Raw genomic sequence first — 21,119 nt, forward strand, 5'->3', positions numbered from 1 at the left:
ATTATGGATAAAGTGACTTAGTTTTGCTTTTTCCCAAATTGATGACCTTCAGATCTGTTGAACTACAACACCCATCATTCCCATTGTTACCAAAATTGTATTCCAGCATATTGCTTCTCATTTAACTGTTTTCCCTCTAAATCCATTGATTAAAGTTTTTGGCTTAAAAACTTCCCCATTGTTCACTCTGTTAAATTATAAATATCACCAATACAAGAGAATAACCAGAGGAAGAACAGAGAAACAAAAACTTGGGGGGGGGACAGAGAGAGAGGTGGAGAAAAAAGGAAAAACTTGTTTTTAAATTGGAAAAACTCTAAAGGGATCTAAGGTTACTATAGGCTATCGGTTTTCTAAATTGTTCCGAGTCTTTCCAAGTAGGCAATACAGCTATACCCAGGTTTCTATTGGGCTATTTTTTAATGTATAATTTTACACAATCAAAAGATAAACAAGAAAATATATAAAAGGAAAGTAGAAAAATGAAGAAGATAAAAGAAAAGGTACTGGAAATAATAAAAAGAAGAAAGAAAGAAAGAAAGAAAGAAAGAAAGAAAGAAAGAAAGAAAGAAAGAAAGAAAGAAAGAAAGAAGGAGGGAGGGAGGGAGGGAGGGAGGGAGGGAGGGAGGGAGGGAGGGAAGGAAGGAAGGAAGGAAGGAAGGAAGGAAGGAAGGAAGGGAGGAGAAAATTTTAAATGTGGTTTCCAATCTTCTATACAGTAGTTACAAACAAACTTCTACTAATTCTTCCCCCATTAGAGTTACATTATATAGTTCCATTTTCCTCACATTTGACCCTTTTTAATCAGCCAATCCAGAAATTAATTTTTATTTTCATTTTATCCATTTTCAGCAATTATTGGGTTGTTTTTTAATTTTCATTTTATTGCCTGGACTAGATTTTTGAACAGGAGATACAGGGTGTTTTTTTTTTATTTAACTTACAAAGATGGTAATGTATGTGCACAGTTTTACAGTACGACAGAGAGTCTAGGTGAGAAAAGGTACCCAGTTTGCCATTTAAAAACTTTAAAGATATATATAGAAGCCTTCAATTATTAAATAACTTTCTATATTAATAGTGTAATTCAAAGTTAGCTTAATGGTTATTGTATATTTTAGATATGCATATTATGTTAGGAAAATCAAAGTGATTCCCCACACCTGGTTTCTTTCTGACATATAATAATTGTTATTTTCTTGTCTACATTTGAATCTGTTAATTTCTGGCAATGTCTCTTTTTCACCATGCTGCTCTGTGGATTATAAAGGTGGGGATATTAGCAAAACATATTCATCCCTTTCCAGTTATTCAGTCCCCAACCAGAACACCTCAAATGATTTAGATTATAGTAAAAATTATGGGCAGAGACTAGCAGTTCCAGGTGATTCAAGAAGAGCCATCAGTTACAAGAATGGCTGGCAAATGGCCCGTCAGAATGCAGAAGTATGGAGCAGCACTGAAGAGACTTCCTCTCCCAAACGCAAATCTCGCAGCTACAATGACCTACTAGCTGATGATCATTGTTGCTTCTCTGATACACAGAATAAATCTGAAAGTATGGTGTCTCTGTTGTGTGCAGACAATTCCAAAGGTGATTCTTCCCTAACCTGGGCTTCCCCATATTCCTCTGAAACTCGTGGTTCCAATCGGTCAAGGGCACATCTTAGATCTGCCCATGATGCTCCTGGATTTCTAAAAATGTACAAAAGAATGCATCGCATCAACCGCAAAGACTTACTTAATTCCGAGGTTATCTGTTCTGTAAAATCCAGAGTACTGCAGTATGAAAAGGAACAGCATAAGAGCTTACTACATGGTTGGAAAGAATCCTCCACAGAGGAGGTACCAAGGGACATGGTGCCCAATAGAATATCTGAATTTGAAAAACTAATTCAGAAATCTAAATCAATGCCAAATTTAAGGGAAGAAGCATTATCAACTGTAAGCCTGCTGGAACCCCCTAAAAATGGCTTTTGTACAATGAGACGGTTTTCTATTGAATCCTTGCTGGATGAAGAAAATCAGAATAGGCACAGTACTCAAATCCAAAGGAATTACAAGTCCAAAACTCTGGTGCCAATTCACATTGAAGTAACTAGCGAGGAACCACAAAGATTTCAGACGGACTATTCAGACAGTGACCAAGATGGAGTGGTCTCTGACATGAGTGACTTCATACAGATAGAAGGCTCATCTTTTTGCAGTGAAAGTGATTTTGATCACTTCTCCTTCACATCCTCAGAAAGCTTTTATGGATCAGGCCATCACCATCATCACAAGCATCTTATCAGCTCCTGCAAAGGAAGATGTCCAGCCTCATACACACGCTTCACCACCATGCTGAAGCATGCAAGGGCTAAACAGGAAACTACCCCAGAAGATCCTAAGCGACAAGATTCCGATGCTGGCCTCTCTAAAATAGCCTTCCTAGTCAGCCCAGTGCCTTTCCGGAGGAAAAAAAATACACTCCCCCAAAAGCAGGCTGAAAAGACTAAATGCAAATCATCTGTCTTTGACGCCCTGGACTCCGCTCTTAAAGATATCTGTGACCAAATCAAAGCAGAAAAAAGAAGGGGAAGCTTGCCTGACAATAGTATATTGCACAGACTTATTTCTGAATTGCTTCCAGACATTCCTGAAAGGAATTCTTCCCTTAAAGTTTTTAGAAAAAGTCCCATACTCCAGCCTTTGCATCCACTGCCTCACGATGGTGCTATTCACTGTCCGTTGTACCAGAATGAATGCAGAAGTTTGCCTCTCAGTGCCTCTTATCAAGAGATGGATGCTACCAACAGCAACAACCAGGAATATGATAATGCACTGTGTTTCCAAGGTGGATTACTTCCTTTTCTTTATGCTTGTGTTTGAGTCATTCACCCTTATCCTTTCTAGTTTGTTCCCATTACATTTGTGTTGTGCACCTTATACAGCTTAAAAATTGTCTGTTGTTCAGTAAGTCATAGGACTGGGGGGGAAAAGGTGAGGACAATAACAGTGTACAAAGTTGTGTTTTTCAGACCAGCCAACAAAAGGGAAAAGTAGCCTTTTGTTGTTAGCATTTGAATAGTTACTGAAATAAGAGAGCAGTGATTCATAATGAAACTTAGTATCACACAGTGAAAAAAGTCTCAGTTGGTGTAATTTTCATATCAATAATTTTTGGGAAAAAGTACAAAGATTTCCTAATAAAATATATGGTCACCTGATTATAAGAAAGTACAAGATGAAATAATAAGGAAAGAAGCACTTGTTCTAAAATTATTTCCATCTAAGTTCACAAAATAGTTCAGCTATGTAGAAACATAATTATGGCTGTGTGAACTGAATGTTTGGCTCACTAATGATGGAAGGAACATTAAAATCTACTAATTTTAAAATGGCTACATTTAATATTGAGAAGGACAAGTCCCACAGGATAAAACCAAGGAAAGAAGTATTACAGTTCCAATTTCATCTACTTAACTAAAGTTTATGTTTCAATAAAAATAATAATAACTAGCAAATGATCTCCAGTAATAGTATAGAATATTTAAACATTCAACTCGGTCGTGGTCTCCTCTGCCTATAGCTTTATAGCTCAGCTATCAGCAGCAAGAGAAAGCCATGGCTCCTCTGCTACCCCTCACATCTTCTCCAGTGATGCTGAGATCAGAAGTATTCCTCTTCTAAATGAAATTTCCTGTGACACTAAGTTTGGGGGTAAATCTGCTTATTTTAAACCAGTTATGAGCAACATAAAAACAGTGGTTGCTGAACCATAGCTCTGAGCTGATTCCACTGGCATTATAGTTTCACAACATCAGTAAAGTCACATATTACCTCTCATTTAAAATAAACCAGGATCCAAGTATAGTTTATACTCTTAGCTGATTGGTAAACCAATACTGCTTTACCCTAGCTAGAGTTCACGTAGTTATCTACTACTTGATTGGCTTAAAATGAGTGTGCCAGTCTCCTTTGTCCAGAGGGAGGATAAAGAAAGGAGAAAATCTGAGTCCAAATCTCAGGGTGCTTTTGCACCTACCATTATTGTACACCATCCAGCATCACTTCTTGCGATATGGACAGCCATATAAATTTGGTAAATAAACCAACAACTGGAATTGTTGTGCAAAAATGGGTCCAAGAAGCTTATGGTTCTTCTTGCTCCACGTAAATATAATAAATTGGTCATATTATTTAGATATCAAGGTTTAGATGTATGCAGTTTCTACAATTTCTTACATGCAGTAGTAATTTCTGACATGAGAGGTATCGCTAACAGAAATTGCACTTGAAGCTATTTGTTAAAGTCCACACATCTTAAAGTTACCAAGTTTGATAAATTCTGGCTTAGGGTACCATAAATATAAAGTTATTTGAAACTAATAAATAGAATAATTATTTCTTATCGAGGATTTCTATAAAAATGAAGTGCAGACCTTACAAAGCTGCTTAAAAAGTGTTAATGAACTACATTATTTTTTTCTTCGTGTTAATATACTTACATAGGTATTTTCAACTTGTCATATACTAATATTAAATATGTTTACTCAGTAATCAATCTACTGAATTTAATAGGCCTTTTCTCTAATAAACTTTGGGATCGTGCTGAAAGGGTGCAATCCTATTTCATGGACATTTCTATATAAACAATTGGGTTTTATGAGCTAGAAATATGGAATTCTAGATGTCACTTAATCTGGAAAGCAGATATTTGTTTCATCTGTGATTATTTTACAAAAAATAGCAGGAGCAGTTCTTCAGACTAACAGCATGGTATGCTAGAGGTTTTTGTCCTTCCCTCTTTTCAGGGAAAATAGCCTCCAAGGCCTTTTTTCCCAAAGTTTCCTTACATCTTTGGCAAAAATGGCAGCAAAGATAACAGAAAAATAACAGCACTGTACTCCTAATCTTGAGACCACCTTTTCATATCTACTTGTTCTAAAATAAGCTCAGAATACACAGTAATATGGCAAATGCATAATCTAATCTGGTCTAACATAAAACAGTCATACATTTCTTTTCTACTGGATCACCTCAGAATTTCATTATTCCATCATTGTGGCATGCTTTTGACGCATCCCCTTGCATGTGGGTACATGTTTATTAGCTTTATGAGTCAATGCTATGTGTTACCTTTTGCATCTTCAGTAACCTATTCTTCTGTTCCTCTAAAAGCAAGAGTTGTAATAATCAGAGAAGATGCTATATTGCTGGTCTTGGTTTTTCTTTTTAATGCTTCAGGCACAGTTCAAAATTGTATAAGTAGTATATGAAATAATTCCCATAGCTTCCTTTCTAGACTTCTGTTTATCAGGGTTTTTTTAATTTGTTGTTACATTAGTTTAATTAACATAAATTTAGATGTAGTTTCCTTTGAAATAAATTTCCACAATTATTTTTCATGAATTTTCAACCAATGGCATTTTACTTTCAATAGACCAGGAATCTCCTGGAAACTATTCTTCTGCTTTCACTGATGTGAGTCGATGTATTCCAAAGGAAAGAAGAGGAACTCCAGACAGAGAGGTAATGCAGGAAAATGTACTTAAACAAACATGTTTGAAGCCAGCAATATATTTCTAAAAACACCTGGAGACCTTTAAAAGCATTTATTGCACAGCTTCTTGGCAATGCTGTCTTTCATCACCAGGGGTTATAAAACAATGCAGTTGGAATAGAAAGAGAAGCAGAGCATGGACTACAATTAGGGCATTTCTGCACAAGTACTTTGTACCAGTGCAGGACTGGTTCCAATCCTGATTGATCTCATCTATCTTGAGCCATTGAATCAATGAATTTCTAAATTTAAAGTTGCAGCAAAACTGGTATTTTCTTTTTTTGTTCCTGGTGGTTCTGCAGCCTTTATGAGCTTTTCACTTCCTCATTGTTGGCAATGAGGAACTTCTCTAATGTGTTCCCTAGAGGTTTGGCATCTTGCTCTTGGAGGTTTCTTTGTCATATGTACTGATTAGAACTCTTTCCCTTTTCCCTTCCTCCAGTCCAGCCATTATAGTATCATGCAGTTGTTGGGATTGATGATCTAAATTGCCAAGCTGCTTGTATTTTCATCTCACGGGGCTTTAAGGAGGAACAAATGAATGGTGGCAAGTTAGCCAGGAAGTCTTTGGTGGGTTTCAGTTCCTTTGCTTTTTTTTACAGTTGATTAGACTGGCTTATGATGAGTTGTATATGTCTTCTGCATTCTGAAGTCAGGAAAAGTAAAGATAATTGCAGATTGCTTTCAAATTCCTTTGTGAGGGATTGGAGGGCAGAAAAAGTATGCAGTGGAACTACAGATGAAAGAAGCAACAACTAAAATTGCAACATCTGTTTAACAAGCAATAAATGTCAGCATATTTGTGGGCCTGCCAAGAAGTACACAATGCTCAGAAAAGAGATTAAATCGCAATGAAAGCAGTTTGCCTAAATAAATGTCTCCTTTCTAGGATGCTAATCCCATCTCCCTTTGTTGATGCTGCTCCCTGGGCCTTTACTATCTAGAAATAGGGAAAGGTGGAGTCAGTGAATCTCAGGCCTTCTCTCTGAATTTCTGATCCTTCTGCTGGGAAAGCAGAAATACTGAATACCTCCGTTTACAAAATAAACTCAATATTTTAACAATATTTGAAATTCAAATGTAGGCCTGTAAACCCCCCTGCAGAGAATCATTAATATTTTTGAGCAATGTGTTTAATTTTATTATAGTTATATTAAAACTATACTCCTGTAAAGGATATCCTAAAACAATTTCATTTTATATATTGTGTAACATACCAATAAATTGGGACCAAATATTAATTAGTAAATATTGCTGCTAGCTGAGGTAGTACTTCCTCTTCCCTGCTACCATAAAAGCAGGTTATCTAAGATTACACAGAGGCATCATGAAGTAGAGCCACCCCGCAACAGGTACCTAAAATGCAAACATGGGCATCACATGAAGCATATATCCCAGTTTTTGGCTACACCAGAGGGACATTATTTTAGATACATGTTATTTAGATTAATTTCTTTGCCTCTGTTTCAGAGACTGCCAGCTAGAGCAGTATATGACTTTAAGGCTCAAACTTCTAAGTAAGTATTAGTCCCTTTTTTAACCCAAAAAATCATAATGAATCTTTAAAAAATGTTTATAGGTAGAAAAGAATATGTACAATAACATTACAATCAATACAAATGACTCTCTATTTCATACATACTTAAACTAATGTTTTACTATTTAAGCATTCTGCAACATTCAGATATTCAATAATTTAAGAAGTAGTGTCCACTGTATTTAACTAAAGTATAACATTTAGTTAAATGTACAGCAACATTTAATGCATAAGAGCATAGCGCATACTTAAAATAATAGTTTTTAAAATTGTAGTTGTTTTGTTTTATTTACCATAGAGGGAATAAATTTGAGTGAAATAAAATTGTACATGTTGTTAATGTATGATTTGAATATGCAATGTTGATTTACTTTCACTTTTGAACATTCTCACCAATATCGTTTTTATTATGCTATTTATGCCATTTTATCAGCATTAAAATAGACAAAATTGCTTTTAGAGTGGATGTCTATAGTGTTATAAAAAAAAAACCAATCTCTTTAAGACTGCCAAAGTCCAGCCTTTCTTAAAGCTGGCAAAGTCAGGACAATTTAAATTTTAGAGTGGAATGGAAAGGTGGGATTTCATATGCCACTTGTGCTAATACATTCTGAACCAGTAGCTTCCAAGTGGTTTTCAAGGATAGCCTCCTAATGTTGCAAAAATCCTGATAAGAGTGGTTAAGGCATGAATGAGCATGAGCAATCAAGCAGAAATGGTTACAATTAGCAAGATGAATTTGTACAACAAGCCTCCTAAGTGGGCCAGTCCTAATTCCCTCCCCTATTTTACAGGTAGTCCTTGAGTTACAATAGTTCATTTAGTGACTGTTGAAAGTTACAATAGCACTGAAAAAGTGACCATTTTTCACACTTACAACTGTTATAACAGCCCCATGGTCATATCATCAAATTTCAGACACTTGGCAACTGACTCATATTTATGACCGCTACAATGTCCTGGGGTCATGTGATCACCTTTTGTGACCTTCTGACAAGCAAAATCAATGGGAAAACAGGATTCAATTAACAATCATGTTTCTAACTTAACAACTGTGACAAGAAGGGTTATAAAATGGGCAAAATTCACTTAATAACTGTCTCACTTAGCAACAGAAATTTTGGGATCAATTGTGGTCAAGGACTGCTTGGATTTTGATGAATCTTCTGCCATTTGTTTTCCTTCTCCCTTATCTTTTTATGGTTCTTCCCAAAAAATATACAAAAAGTACCCAATCATTGTAAAGAACTTTGCAAGATAATGAGGTTATATCTAAAAGTGTAACAATAAATGTGTGTATTGAAATGTACATTTGTGTTCTTTGTTAACATCCTTGAACATATTTGAGAAATACATAAATATTTTTTAATGTGTGGCAGAAGCAGTACAGGGTTGCCATTAACCAAAAGTTTCAATTCATACACAATTGAGGAAACAAGGAGTGTAACATAGAAAAATTGAAGAATAAATGGCTTTATTCAAGTGGACAATCATTTTAATTTCTTGGTAAAACACATCCTCAAATCTAATTATTATTGTCATAGTCCAGCATAAAATGTGTCCTTTCCATCCACTTTGTGATTTCATAGTGCTTTCATCTGAAATCTGTATCCCATCCTATTCACAGAATGCTTCAGTAGGTCACATTAGGTTGAGTTTTCCTTCTAAAAAATTAGCTGTTCTACTTCTTATGCCAATTTATTTGCACCTCTGATTGTCTTGTAACAGTGGTAGCGGTGACAAAAAAGAATTAGGGAACTGACACAGAGAGAACTAAAGGAAAAAGTCTTTGGTCCTAGATAGAAACACCTATGTTTATCTGTTCATTCTTAACCATTGTCAAGCATTATCTGAATTAACATGGTGATCACAAGATAGAATGTAAAACCATGCTTAAGAAAAACAAAGATAGCTAGATGTTATTTCTTCAGAGGACCAAAGCAGTTCAATATTTCATTTACTACACTACAAGTCTGTCACTTGCAAATTACAGTCTAAAGCAGTAAATGTCTTGTTTACAAAAAGACAAAGCTACTTTTCTATAATAAACCAAAGTTTCTTTTGTATTTGAGATATTAATCAACATTAAATCAGTAAAGTATTCAAGAAAAAGATAGTAAGCTTTTGTGTTTATGGCTGACCTCATTACCAAATATAGTTTCCAACTGCTAGATAGACTTGGTTCTTTTGTTGTTGTTGTTGTTATTTAAAATGATAAACAATTAATATTCAATTCAAAATAGTTACTAGGATGTCAAATCTGTATCATTGTTTATAAATGTTTGTTACAGAGAGCTGCCTTTTAAGAAAGGAGACACTGTCTATATCCTCAGGAAAGTGGATCAAAACTGGTATGAGGGCGAACACTATGGAAGAGTTGGGATTTTTCCTATTTCTTATGTTGAGGTTTGTCTTTACACCAGCAATCTGATGCACTGAGTTTTACAAATAGATACACAGATTGGAAAGGTTGATTAAAATAACCACCATTCTCTCTTCAGAAACTTATTCCCCCAGAAAAAGCACAGCCAGCAAGACCGCCACCTCCAGCACATGTGGCCGAGATTGGAGAAGCTATTGCAAAATATAATTTCAATGCAGATACAAATGTGGAACTTTCATTGAGAAAGGTATTTGCTAAAATTGGGTGTTACACCAAGTTTGACAAAGATTCTTTGTTAAGAGGCTTATTCACTCAAGTATATATTACCCAGAGCTATATTGTGATTATAAGTTAGGCTGCTACATCTGTCTGCTGCCCATTTTTTTCTGTTTGCTAACCTTTTTTCCTATGTTTGTACTAACCTTCTTTCTCTCTCTCTCTTCCAACTCCTGGCTCTCCCTTCAGCAATGCAAATAAAAAAATGCTGTACAATATAGATAGTCCTTGTTTACCGACCACAATTGAGATGTTGAGATGGCAACTTGGATGTTACGCAAAGTAATTGCTAAGTGAAACAGTGTCTACGCTTATGATATTTAAGTTTCTTTTGCTTTACAGACCTATGAAGATCGCAAATGCAAGGATTGGTTACGAAGTTATTTTTTTCATTACCATCATGACTTTGAACAGTCATTGTTTGAAGTATTTGCTAAACAAAGACTACCTATATACTATTTGAAGATGTTTGGGACTGAATCAGAGTCTCATTTCAGTGCAAATACCAGATGCTATTGTGTTAATCTGACTCAAAACTGAATCTGGAAAAAAAGAATTAAAACTTATTTCTTTCCATACACAATATACGCACTATCAAATTTTGCTGTATCCTATAGTCCACTTTGAGAAGGCCATTTTCTGATCCAGGTTTTTTAAGGGGCTTCTTACAGACAGGTGGTTCTTTGCTTGACAACCATTTGTTTAGCACCTGTTCAAAGTGATTACAGTGCTGAAAAAAGTGATTTATAATCAATCTTCACAACTATGATCATTACAGCATCCCTGCAGTCATAGGATTGCCATTTGGCTTCTGACAAGCAAAGTCAATGGGAAAGCTGGCAGGAGATGACAAGTTGCAGTCACATGATGTATTGCTTAATTACCTTGGGTGATTCACTTAACGATTGGAACTGCCATTGCTAAATGAGTTGGTCATGTGATGTTTCACTTACTTACTGCCTCATTTAGCAATGGAGTTGCTGGATCCAATTAGGGTCATTAAACAAGCAGTATCTGTATTTTATTTTTAAAATTCACAAAACAAATAGCCAGTTCTTATTTTTTTAAAATGAGATCAAGAAAGTTCTTCCTATTTTCCTTTTAAAAACAGTTCTTTTTAAAGGGCCCCCTACATTGTCAGCAGAATTAGGTCTTTATAAAGACATTTTTCCCCTCTAGAGCTAACAGAAATCTCTTTATTTTTAATATTCTCTGTGCCTTCCCTAGTGGGTCTTCAAAAAAGGCTTCTCTCTCATAACCATGTTATCATGAAAAAATCTCTCTTGTAGAGGTCTGTGCTAAGGGATGTTTCAAAGATCAATAAAGAGATTTCTTGGACAATGTGGTACAAAGGAAAAAAAACTCTTGGTAAATCAGCATAAACATTTTGAAAAGCAAATGCAAACTGTGGACCCTCCCTTTCCTGTATATCTTCCCTAGGTAGGACTAGCCTTAGACAATTCTTGTAGCTTTCTGTGTTTGTCTCACTACAGTTTCACTAGAAGAGGAATTTCCATTCTTAATTGGCAGATTAGGATCATGGCATGTACTAAGAGTTACACAAAATTCGTCTTTCCATTGAAAAACTCATTTAGACAGCCACTGATTCTATGAATGGTGCCTCAATTTACTTTAAAGCCTGAACCAGTATTGGAAGCATTTTGACCTTCGGACGGCTTGACTTTTCTTAACTATTCACTTTCATTAATATTCCACCATAGTTAAGGAATTTGTATTCCATTGCTATATATCAGTGATGGCAAACCATTTAGAGACCGAGTGCCCAAAAACTGGTCCCGCCCCCATTCTACCCCCTGCTCCACCCCTGCTCTGCCCCCACCCCATACCCCGCCTGCCCGCAGTGCCACTCATCACCTCCAGGTTCTGCCGCAGATCACTCAGGCAGCCCAGCAGCGCCATGGCGGCCACGCCTTCTGCCCTCCCCCCACAGCATCAATTGTGTGCAATGGGGCTTGAGAGCAGAATCTTGTCTATGCTGCCTGGCTGCCATGTCCTTGGCTGCGCTGCTTCACGTGGGTCACGCTCGGGGGCGACTCTCCTCCAGGGGGGCTGCTGGTGGGGTCGTGGGGGAGGCAAGGCTGGGTCAACGGCACGTGTGCCCACAGAGAGGGTTCCGAGTGCCACCTCCGGCACATATGCCATAGGTTCACCACCACTGCTATATATTGTATACATTCATGATGGGACAACAATTTTTCATCTGTAATTGAGTGTTGCCTTTCAGGGAGACAAAGTTATTCTTCTTAGACGGGTTGATCAAAACTGGTATGAAGGCAAGCTACCGGGAACAAATAAGCAAGGAATCTTCCCAGTGTCCTATGTAGAAGTCAAAAAGAGCATGGCCAGAGGAGAAAATGAATATCCTGTTCCTCCCATTCCCCAGAGTTACTCAAGTGACAGAATCCACCATTCAGCTAAGGTAAGAAATTATTTGTTCTCTGTACCACTTATTGATTTCAAATATAAAGTTTGTCATAAGAATAAATTATACCATTCTTATTTTGTAGTGAAGATTGCACCATTTTTCCTCTGTTATGTTACCTTGATTTTTATGGTGTTCTTGTATTTTTGTACTTTATATTAAAAATAATGTATTTGCACAGTTTAAGCCTCATGAAAAGTATATGGAAGCCCAGTTTGATGCTATTTCATGCAGACTTATTTGATTCAATGACCTTCTGTGGATCACTTTCCCTACACATCAAGATCCTGAGAAATGCCATCCAACTACGAAAGATAATGTTTTTGCCATCCCCTGCCCATATGTAAACTCTAATTGAAAAAGTTTCTGATAATCCACTCTCTGGCTGCATCCCAATGTGCTCTTTACATAATTACCAGAAGGGAAAGCTGAAGATTAGACAATATTTATCAAACACTTCTGGATCCAGGGAGGATCTATTAAAGAGAAAGGTAGACAATCTCCCAGAACCAGGTCATCATATACTCACCCAGTCCTATATTGAGCCAGGAAGGGCATAGACTAAACCTCAAGCGTCTGAGGTCATACCAAAGAACATTTTTCCACTTCCTGGAAAGAAAGGTGGGAAGCCAAGAGAAAATCCACATAAGGGAACTAAATAGTGCTCCAGGTAATTATATCAGGCTGTTCACCAGAGTCAAAACCATGGTGAATCTGAGTGTTGGGAATAAGCTATGTAAAATGGCTACAGTGCCCAGACAGGATATCTTCCTGTTTATTTTCCTCTAAAAGAGGATTTACCAGCTTAAATAAGGCCACCAGCCAACAACCTGCAGCATCCCATTATAAATTACTGCATAAATATGTTTTGCCTGCAAGATTTCACATACCTAGGCACCTGTATCTTTTATCATTGTTCAACTTGGATAAAAAGAGAATAGTTTTCAGTGACAAAGAAAGGAAATAAAAATAATGAATATGAATTATAATTGTTTTAGGATTCTCCAAAGAAAAAACATTAAGATAATATTGGATCTTCAGAAGATGTTTTCATGCTTGGGTTGTGAAAGGAGTGGAGACTTGAGAAATTCCTGGTCCAATTGTGTAATTTTCCAGCATTAGGTCACATTTCCATAAAATTTCTCAGTAAAAAGTGTAACTCAAACTAGAATTGGCGTTTTAACGGTTACTAATGCAAGTTACTTTCGTTCTTGCACTAACATGTGGTTATTAAAATGATGCAAATACAACATATACTTTTGCTCGTCGGTTTTTCTAGTATTGGGGATCAACAGCAACCCATCATATTTTAATTAGCACTTTACCAAGGAAGTTGGTGTATATCTGCCTACTGATACCCAATAATGAATGTTGTACCGTTTGATTTCAAATCTTCGTGGAAACATAATGTAGCTCTTCCGTTTTTCCTGTCCCTGAGCTCCACTTCTTGCTAAATAAGCATTATGCATAATGCCAGAGATGGACACAACATACAAAACAGATAATAACTTTATAGTAAAATATTTAAATGTGATAAAACTGTATTCATAGCATATGTAATTTAATATTTTTATATCTACAAGTGGTTATGGGTGAAGATTTCTATTTAAAATTGTTCTTGCTAGTTAAAATATAGCTATTCTTTCTATTTAAAATAACTATTTAAAAAAAATACAAAAGAAGATAATTTTTATATTTTTCAAAGTTTGCTCAGCATTTGTCTGTCATTGTCCATATTAAATCTATGTGACTTAAAAGTTGATGCTAATTATCACCACATCCATAAGACTATTTTTAAAGTTTATAAAAATATTTCTTCTTCTGTTTGTGTTTCTCAGTGACAGCTGAGATCCATTCTATATTATTTACATTATGTTTTAAGGACTAAGAATCATAACTTTGGATTTCCTGTGCAAATTAATTCATTCAAAGTTTCCATTTATCCCTGGGTACCTAAATTCTACATATAATACAAATGTTAATATCAGACAATTTTCAAACTTTATTTTCAAATGAGGATTTAACTTGGAAAATTAATAACAAAAACTACATTTTCAGTATTTACTGAAGCAGTGGATATCTACTGATGCAATATACGTATGAATCCCAGCTCTTCCATGCTTACAAAAGGACCTTTATTTTACCAGAAGAAATCTTCAATCAATATTTCAGCTTAACCATATTATTTAGCCAATAATGATATTTTTCAACACATTTTGAGTTGAAAATAATTTTCTATTATATGCACTAACTAGCATTTGGATCCTGTGTACCTTTAAGAGAAATGTAATGATGTTGTGAAGTGCTATTATTTTTAAATTAAAAAAAAAAATGATTGTGTAACTGCAGAGAATATAAATATAATGTACAGCTTTATTGAATCTGTTATTGCAGGGTTCTTGCATCGGTGAAAAACTTAAAAACTTGCACCATCTGAGATTAATTTTGATTAATCTCAAACTGTCTCAGCCTGAACTGCATTTTTCTGTGTTATGCAGAACCACTCTCCTCTCAAAAGAATAAGGCTGCAGAAAGGAGAGTTCTGGTAATCACATCTGGGCCATTAGTCACTGGCTGGCATGAGAGCAACATCGTGAATCAAATCTGTCTTGATGTCTGACATTTAGTCTTGGGCAAGAATCTGACAGAGTTTCACTTTCCAGATATGCTGTCTGATTGATATGCTAATGAATTCAGAAGTGTATGCTCAGTGAAGTAATATTCTATAAAGAGGAGTTAACAGGATATTTTTTAAAAAAAACACACATTCTTCTTGAGCCCAGTCCTTCACCTTGTTTTAATTCCTGTGCTTTCCCTTTATTTCTCAAGTGGGATTCCAAAACACCACCCCCTCCTCCCAGATACAGATCCTCTTCTTATCCAGATTCCAATAAAAGACATCTTCAGGCCATCACTGATGAATGGTTGTCACTGACTCTTGGCTTTCCATCTTCAAGCACACCTTCCCCTCCTCCTCCTCCTCCTCCTCCTCCTTTTCCTAAAAGCTTTCTTTCTGGTTTAGAGGAATTTGGCTCTCTGCCTTTAACAGGTTCAGAGAGGACAGGCCACCTCTCAGATAATGTCACTCCTCAAATAAAGCATGGCCGTACTGTTCCAGTTCCCTCATCAAAGGTCTCCCATTCGTTCCCCGACTCTTCACCCAAGCCATTTTCTTCATCTACATGTACATCACGTCCTCCAGCAACTCATTTTCATGACCAAGCACATAAGCTTGAGTGGAACCATTTCAAAGGGATGAAAGAAAACCCCACTGTCAAGGAAGAGAAAAGCCCCTCAAACCCTGTGCCAGAAATGCAAAAGATAGCAGGCCATACCCTTGCCCTCGCCAAAGAAGACCTGTTATCCAAAACACTGAAGGAAGTTGGCAAACAGGAGGAACTCTGTGAGGAGCTGCTGTCAATAATTCAAGGGGAGCAATCAAAAAGTAAAGATTTAAGTTTCTACAGGCATGCCCCTGAGGTGCCTGAAGAATTGGCAAGACTTCATATAGAGGAAGAGCCAGACCTTGACCATTTAGAGTCAACAGTGGCAAATAAGAGAGAATCTATGATAACTTTTGAAGGCAACAGTTCAGCAGATACTAAAAAAGAGGTATTTAAACATTGTACAATTTCTGTACTTACATCATTAGTCCATTTTTTTTCAATGTATGTGTTTTTGCATGAGGCTTTCTACTACACATTGCAATCCTCAAGAACAATTTAAGCACACTAATACACAACATTCCTTCTTCAATTCTTTTTGGAGATGAGCTGAAAACTACCCTAATTGCTTCTTAACTTTTTGAAAACAGCTACTGTACCTACTATTAACTCTGGCTTTTACCAGCAGTGCAGAATCCTTGACTCTTTCCAAGGATGACAAGCAGTACCTAGGTAGATGGATTTTTGCATCAAAACAGAAGATGCATTTAATGTCTTATTATGGTGGCATGTATTAATTTCATTTTAAATAAAGAGCCCTATTTGAATAGGAATCATGGCATATCGAAAAAGTATGTTCGCCACCTTGAATTATTTATAAGAATAATAAAGATGGGATATATATAAATAAATACAGAAAAAATATAGAAAAAATGCTGCACTAAGATCCAATTACTTGTTGCATAAATTATGTAACATATTAGTTCCTTTTATTATTATTATTCTAAAATAAGCCCTCTGCCCAGCCAAAAACAGTTCAGTAACTCCATTAAATGCCTTCATTAGGTTGCTGAGTAATGTATCATTCATATTGCTTATTCCAGATCTATTAAGGATAATTAAGGAAAATCCCCAATTGGCTGTCTAGTTCCCAAGCCATTTTCATAATCCTGGTGTTTCCAGGCAAATTTAATCAGGACATAGCAAAATGTTTGCCAACAAACTCATTAAAAAGGCAAGAACATTTTAAATGATAAGAAATAGGAATTATCCATGATTTAATTAAGACCAAGATTTCTCTGGACACATCTCTTTTCCTAGCTATGCTCTGTCCAGCTGGGAAAAAAATTGATCCTTAAATGTTGGAGATGAAACAGTCATATCTTTTGTTGCTCAACAATATCAAGCACCCTCTTGAACAGTCAGGAGAAAATGAGGATGATGCTCTCCAGTTTAGTCTCTGGGAAAGTATGTCACTCAGCTTGCCTCCTGATTGGAGCATAATAGAGAGGGTGTGGCTGAAAGGAATATAAATCTAAGGGTTTATGTAGATGGGTGATGTTTTTCTTCTTTAAATAGTGTTTTGATTTCATACAGTAGATATTGTGACTTGTGATTTTATACCACAAATACTGGTATAATTTGCAGTGTTTGAATGAGGCTTTCTACGGAGGCCTGCAGTAGCTCCTGTTTCATTTAGGAAGTTATAAATTCTGCAGATCTTTTTATCAGCCTATCTTTATGACTGAATATACTCCAGACCCTTAGTTGGAAAACAGAAACAAGAATAACACAGCTGTTCTTGATTCAAATTATACTGATCTTTCAAACTGTTTTTTCATAAGCCACGATCATGCTTTTGTGGGCATGAGGTGGTTGTATTGCAAACCAGGGTATCCTTTTTCAACATCATTGCAAATATAGACCTCCACTTACAGGATACAGGTTAGGATGTTTTATACAATAAATGTACTTTAATCTTTTCTTAAACTTTATATATGATCTAAGAAAGATTATATTTAAATACATTCACAGAGCAGTCTACTCATACTGGTCTATGACTGCAAAAATTGAACTGAATAACCTCACTGCAGGTTGTATTTAGGTATGAATTATTTCCAAAGAAGTAACTTGCAGCACTGTATTCTCAAGAAAAGGGAGTGGGACCTGCTGTTCAAGAAAGTTTAGCCTGAGGAGCCTATCTTTGTTCCAGTAAGAATCTGATTCATACATTCATATACAAGTAAATCTTTTCAACATAGCATATAAGCCAGGTAGGGCCATCTTTCCTTTCACTGATGGGGGTGTATATTCTTCTTTGTTGCTGTTTTTTTAATCTCTCCCTTTGTAATTGCTGTTCCACAGAATTACAGTTGTCTCTCTTTAAATGTTTAAGCCAGCATCACTTTCCCATGAGATGAAAGCACGTTCTACCTCTCCTTCCTGCCTTGCTTCTAGTTCTCCATTTCATTCAGCCACAGCATCTTTTCCTGAATCTATTTCTGCATTTTCCAAGGCCACTGTTACCCATTCACCCCCTCTCCTTTCAAAACTCTCATACAGACAAGAGAAAAAATCATCCAAGTTAAAGGTAATAGTGCCTGCAAACTATGGAAATAGTGCACGTCTTCTCAACTGCTTGACCAATGGAAAGCTTGGAGGTTAACCTATTATTAAAATTTGGATTTGCAACTAATATTTAACACTGCAAGCATGCTATCGTTAAATGTTTTTAGATGACTGATTTAAATATGTTAAAATTACCTTGCAGCAATCCAAGACACACACACATACATACATAATACATACACACATACATGCACACACATATGCACATTTGCTGATGCTTTATTTAAACAAAATTTGTATATCAGTGATTACACAACCTGTTTAAATACCATGTGCTAAATAAAAAAATATTTTAAAAAACCTAAAAAAATTATCATCAACTTTCCTGGCCAAGACTTCTACCTAATAAGTCCCATTAATACTAGTGCTTCCAGTAATGCCAGTATAGACTCTGAAGGTACTGAAATTCTGAAGGTATTATTAAGCACATATTCTAAAATCCATTTCTTTAATACTATAGCAAGTGCATTTCTTACAATTATTGGGATTTATCCCTCTCATTGGTCTTGCCATCAGAAATCAAGAATAAGTTAATTCAGTGTGCTAGCCTAGAAGCCACATCACAATATGCAATAAAGCATTCTAGAAAGCCCTCTAGGCACAAGCACACAAACAAGTGGAAGAGACAATAAACTTTGTTCTGGTTCATTTATCTTAGGAAAGAATATCACATGGTCTCTTCTTGAATTAATGTTACTGTATTTCAGAGGGGGGGAGGGAGGGAGGGAGGGAGGGAGAGAGATGGTAAAGAGATAGATAGATAGATAGATAGATAGATAGATAGATAGATAGATAGATAGATAGATAGATAGATAGATAGATAGATAAATGTATAGATGAAATGGTCAAAAATTTTGAGAAGTAGAAGGTGACAATAATAATCCTCCATTTAAAACTGCCCATTATAAAGTTAGACCCCAACTCTTAATGCCGCAAAAATCCTGTTAATAATAATACATGCATGAACTGTGGCAGTACAGTTAAGAAATTTCCAAATATATGCTTTTTTAATTCAAAGACAACTCATATTTTGACTTTTCTTTCAGTGGTCACAAAAATATGAAATCTGTAACACTCTTGACTTTAACATTTCATAAGCTTGAAGGATATATATGAATATATGTAAAGCACATACTTAGATTTTTACTGATATCTTTCTTGTACATTATTTTTTTTTCTGGCTGTGAAGTGTTAACAGTAGATTGTCCTCCAGTGTTATCTGCGCACTTGATCGAATCTGCTACCCCTGGAAGATTTGTATAAGCTTTATGAATTTGGGATACTAAGGATTCTCTTTTTAAAAGAAGATATCAGCAGTCATGTTCAGGCATAGTGGGTTAACAGATCTGCATGCCCTTTGTGTGCTTTGGAAATGAAAAAATTGATTTCCCAGCTTGCAGGAATGAAACTGCAGGAGATTGCCCATCTAGATGTTTAGATGAATTGATTAGTGTTTATGGTTTTTCTAGGCTGATATAAAAAGAGAAATCTCTGTCATCGGCAAACCTCCTCGTAGTCCTGCTTTGATTAGGAGATCTTGTGGCTCACCTGTCAGAGGGCACAGCTATTCACATAGGGTATGATACTACATGGCCTGTTAGGTATTATCAGGTTTCCCCCTAGCATAAAGTCTTTGGAACTGGTTAGAGGATCTTGAATTCACACGTTCAAATAATTCTAATGGTTTTTCTTTCTGTTGTTCTGCTGTAGAAAATATTTTGAGTGGTAACAGTGTGAAATACATGGTACCCTATGCTTGACCTCCAAGTTCACTGATAAAATGTAAAGCAAAGCTATTACATGTGTCCATTAAATCATCCTTTTAAAAAGCACATTTTTAGCCACTCAAATTTGTATTTAACTTCCCCCCTTGTAAATAACTCCTCTTGTTTCAAAGTGTTTTACTTATGAGACTGTTAACAGTGACTACATAATGAAGCCTCTTTGTACCTTTCATGGGTTCCATAAAGTTTAAGTTATTGTTCTTTGTTTTGAATTGCATGATCCTGTTTTCAAAATATTTTGCTGCTATAGCAATATATATTGTGTTGATTTGTTAACACGCTTTCTCATAGCATTGCTTTTTCTAGAGTTGTCATTTGCATTAGCTTTTCCATACATATATGCTTAAAAACATATATCTTTCTCAAATTGCAGTTTTGGCTTAGCAACGTGACTATCAGTTTCCTCTGGTGAAAGATAAAAGTGTGATTTACACATTTTGTGTTAAAGCCAAATCTTAAATCTATCCAATTGTTTTCCCTTTTGTTTGTCTGGATTTCATGGAAAAGTTTAGGAAGAAGAAAACAATGTTATTTAGATAAAACAACCTAACACTTTCAGTTATGTTGGTGTCAACTCTGGCAATGAACAACTTGAATGGGTCACTGTCTATGAAGATTTTCAATCATCCAGGTCATGGTTGTCCCAAAGGTGCTTTTCAAAAGACAACTGGACTTTCTTGTTTTTTTTCCTTGAAGATGTTTCACTTCTCATTCAAGATGCTTCTTCAGAAGAAGTTTCTTGGATGAGAAGAAACTTTGGGACTTCAGTGGGTCATAATGGCTCTAATTTATAAATGAATTCCAGATTGAGGCTGATTGAAGTGAATGGATTTTAAAAAATTGCTGAGTTTTGTAACAATATCTAACTAAATGGATATACAACTACGTACACATCTGTAAAGCTAATATTAAGTAGAGTTTCCTCACCAACTTTATCTAGTGTGAAGTCTTAAATCTTTTAAATTATACTCATAGCTATTGATCATTGTTGATTACTCATTGCTCTCTGCTTTTGACTACTGCATTGCATTTTTGATAGAACAATTCTTGAACGTTGATTAAATTCTGTAACTGATGTAAATGTATATCCATTATATACCTGTGTTCCAATGGTTGCGCAACCATCTTTGTAGCTCTCTGGGAAACAAATCATCAGAATAAACATGAAAACATTCTGAAGAGCTCAGATCAGATATAATAAAATATCATTTATTCTCCTAGGCATATCCTCATAGAACTAGGCACCACACGATTCAACTGGGGACAGTCAGTAGCACTGATGAAGAAGTGTCAGGACCTTTCTTATTAAAACATTTTAAGGGCTTTAAATAATACTTAGTAGTCACAGAAGCATTCTCA

General features: G+C 35.8%; 1 protein-coding gene across 42 annotated transcripts in view; it reads left to right on the forward strand.

Annotated features, from left to right (window-relative positions):
- SORBS2 (sorbin and SH3 domain containing 2) overlaps positions 1 to 21,119 on the forward strand; it is a 205,273-nt gene that overhangs the window by 173,872 nt on the left and 10,282 nt on the right. For 31 of the 42 annotated variants that reach the window (XM_039330690.1, XM_039330692.1, XM_039330687.1 and 28 more), the window contains 8 exons: positions 5,426 to 5,514; positions 7,016 to 7,062; positions 9,374 to 9,488; positions 9,584 to 9,712; positions 11,987 to 12,181; positions 15,014 to 15,796; positions 17,744 to 17,938; positions 19,446 to 19,553. In XM_039330690.1, the coding sequence (XP_039186624.1) occupies positions 5,426 to 5,514; positions 7,016 to 7,062; positions 9,374 to 9,488; positions 9,584 to 9,712; positions 11,987 to 12,181; positions 15,014 to 15,796; positions 17,744 to 17,938; positions 19,446 to 19,553 (1,661 nt within the window). The other 11 variants (XM_039330722.1, XM_039330721.1, XM_039330724.1 and 8 more) reach the window with 4 other exon arrangements.

Source organism: Crotalus tigris, unplaced genomic scaffold (genome assembly GCF_016545835.1).
Source record: "Crotalus tigris isolate CLP2741 ecotype Arizona unplaced genomic scaffold, ASM1654583v1 scf7180000024432.2438137, whole genome shotgun sequence".
Taxonomy (NCBI): domain Eukaryota; kingdom Metazoa; phylum Chordata; class Lepidosauria; order Squamata; family Viperidae; genus Crotalus; species Crotalus tigris.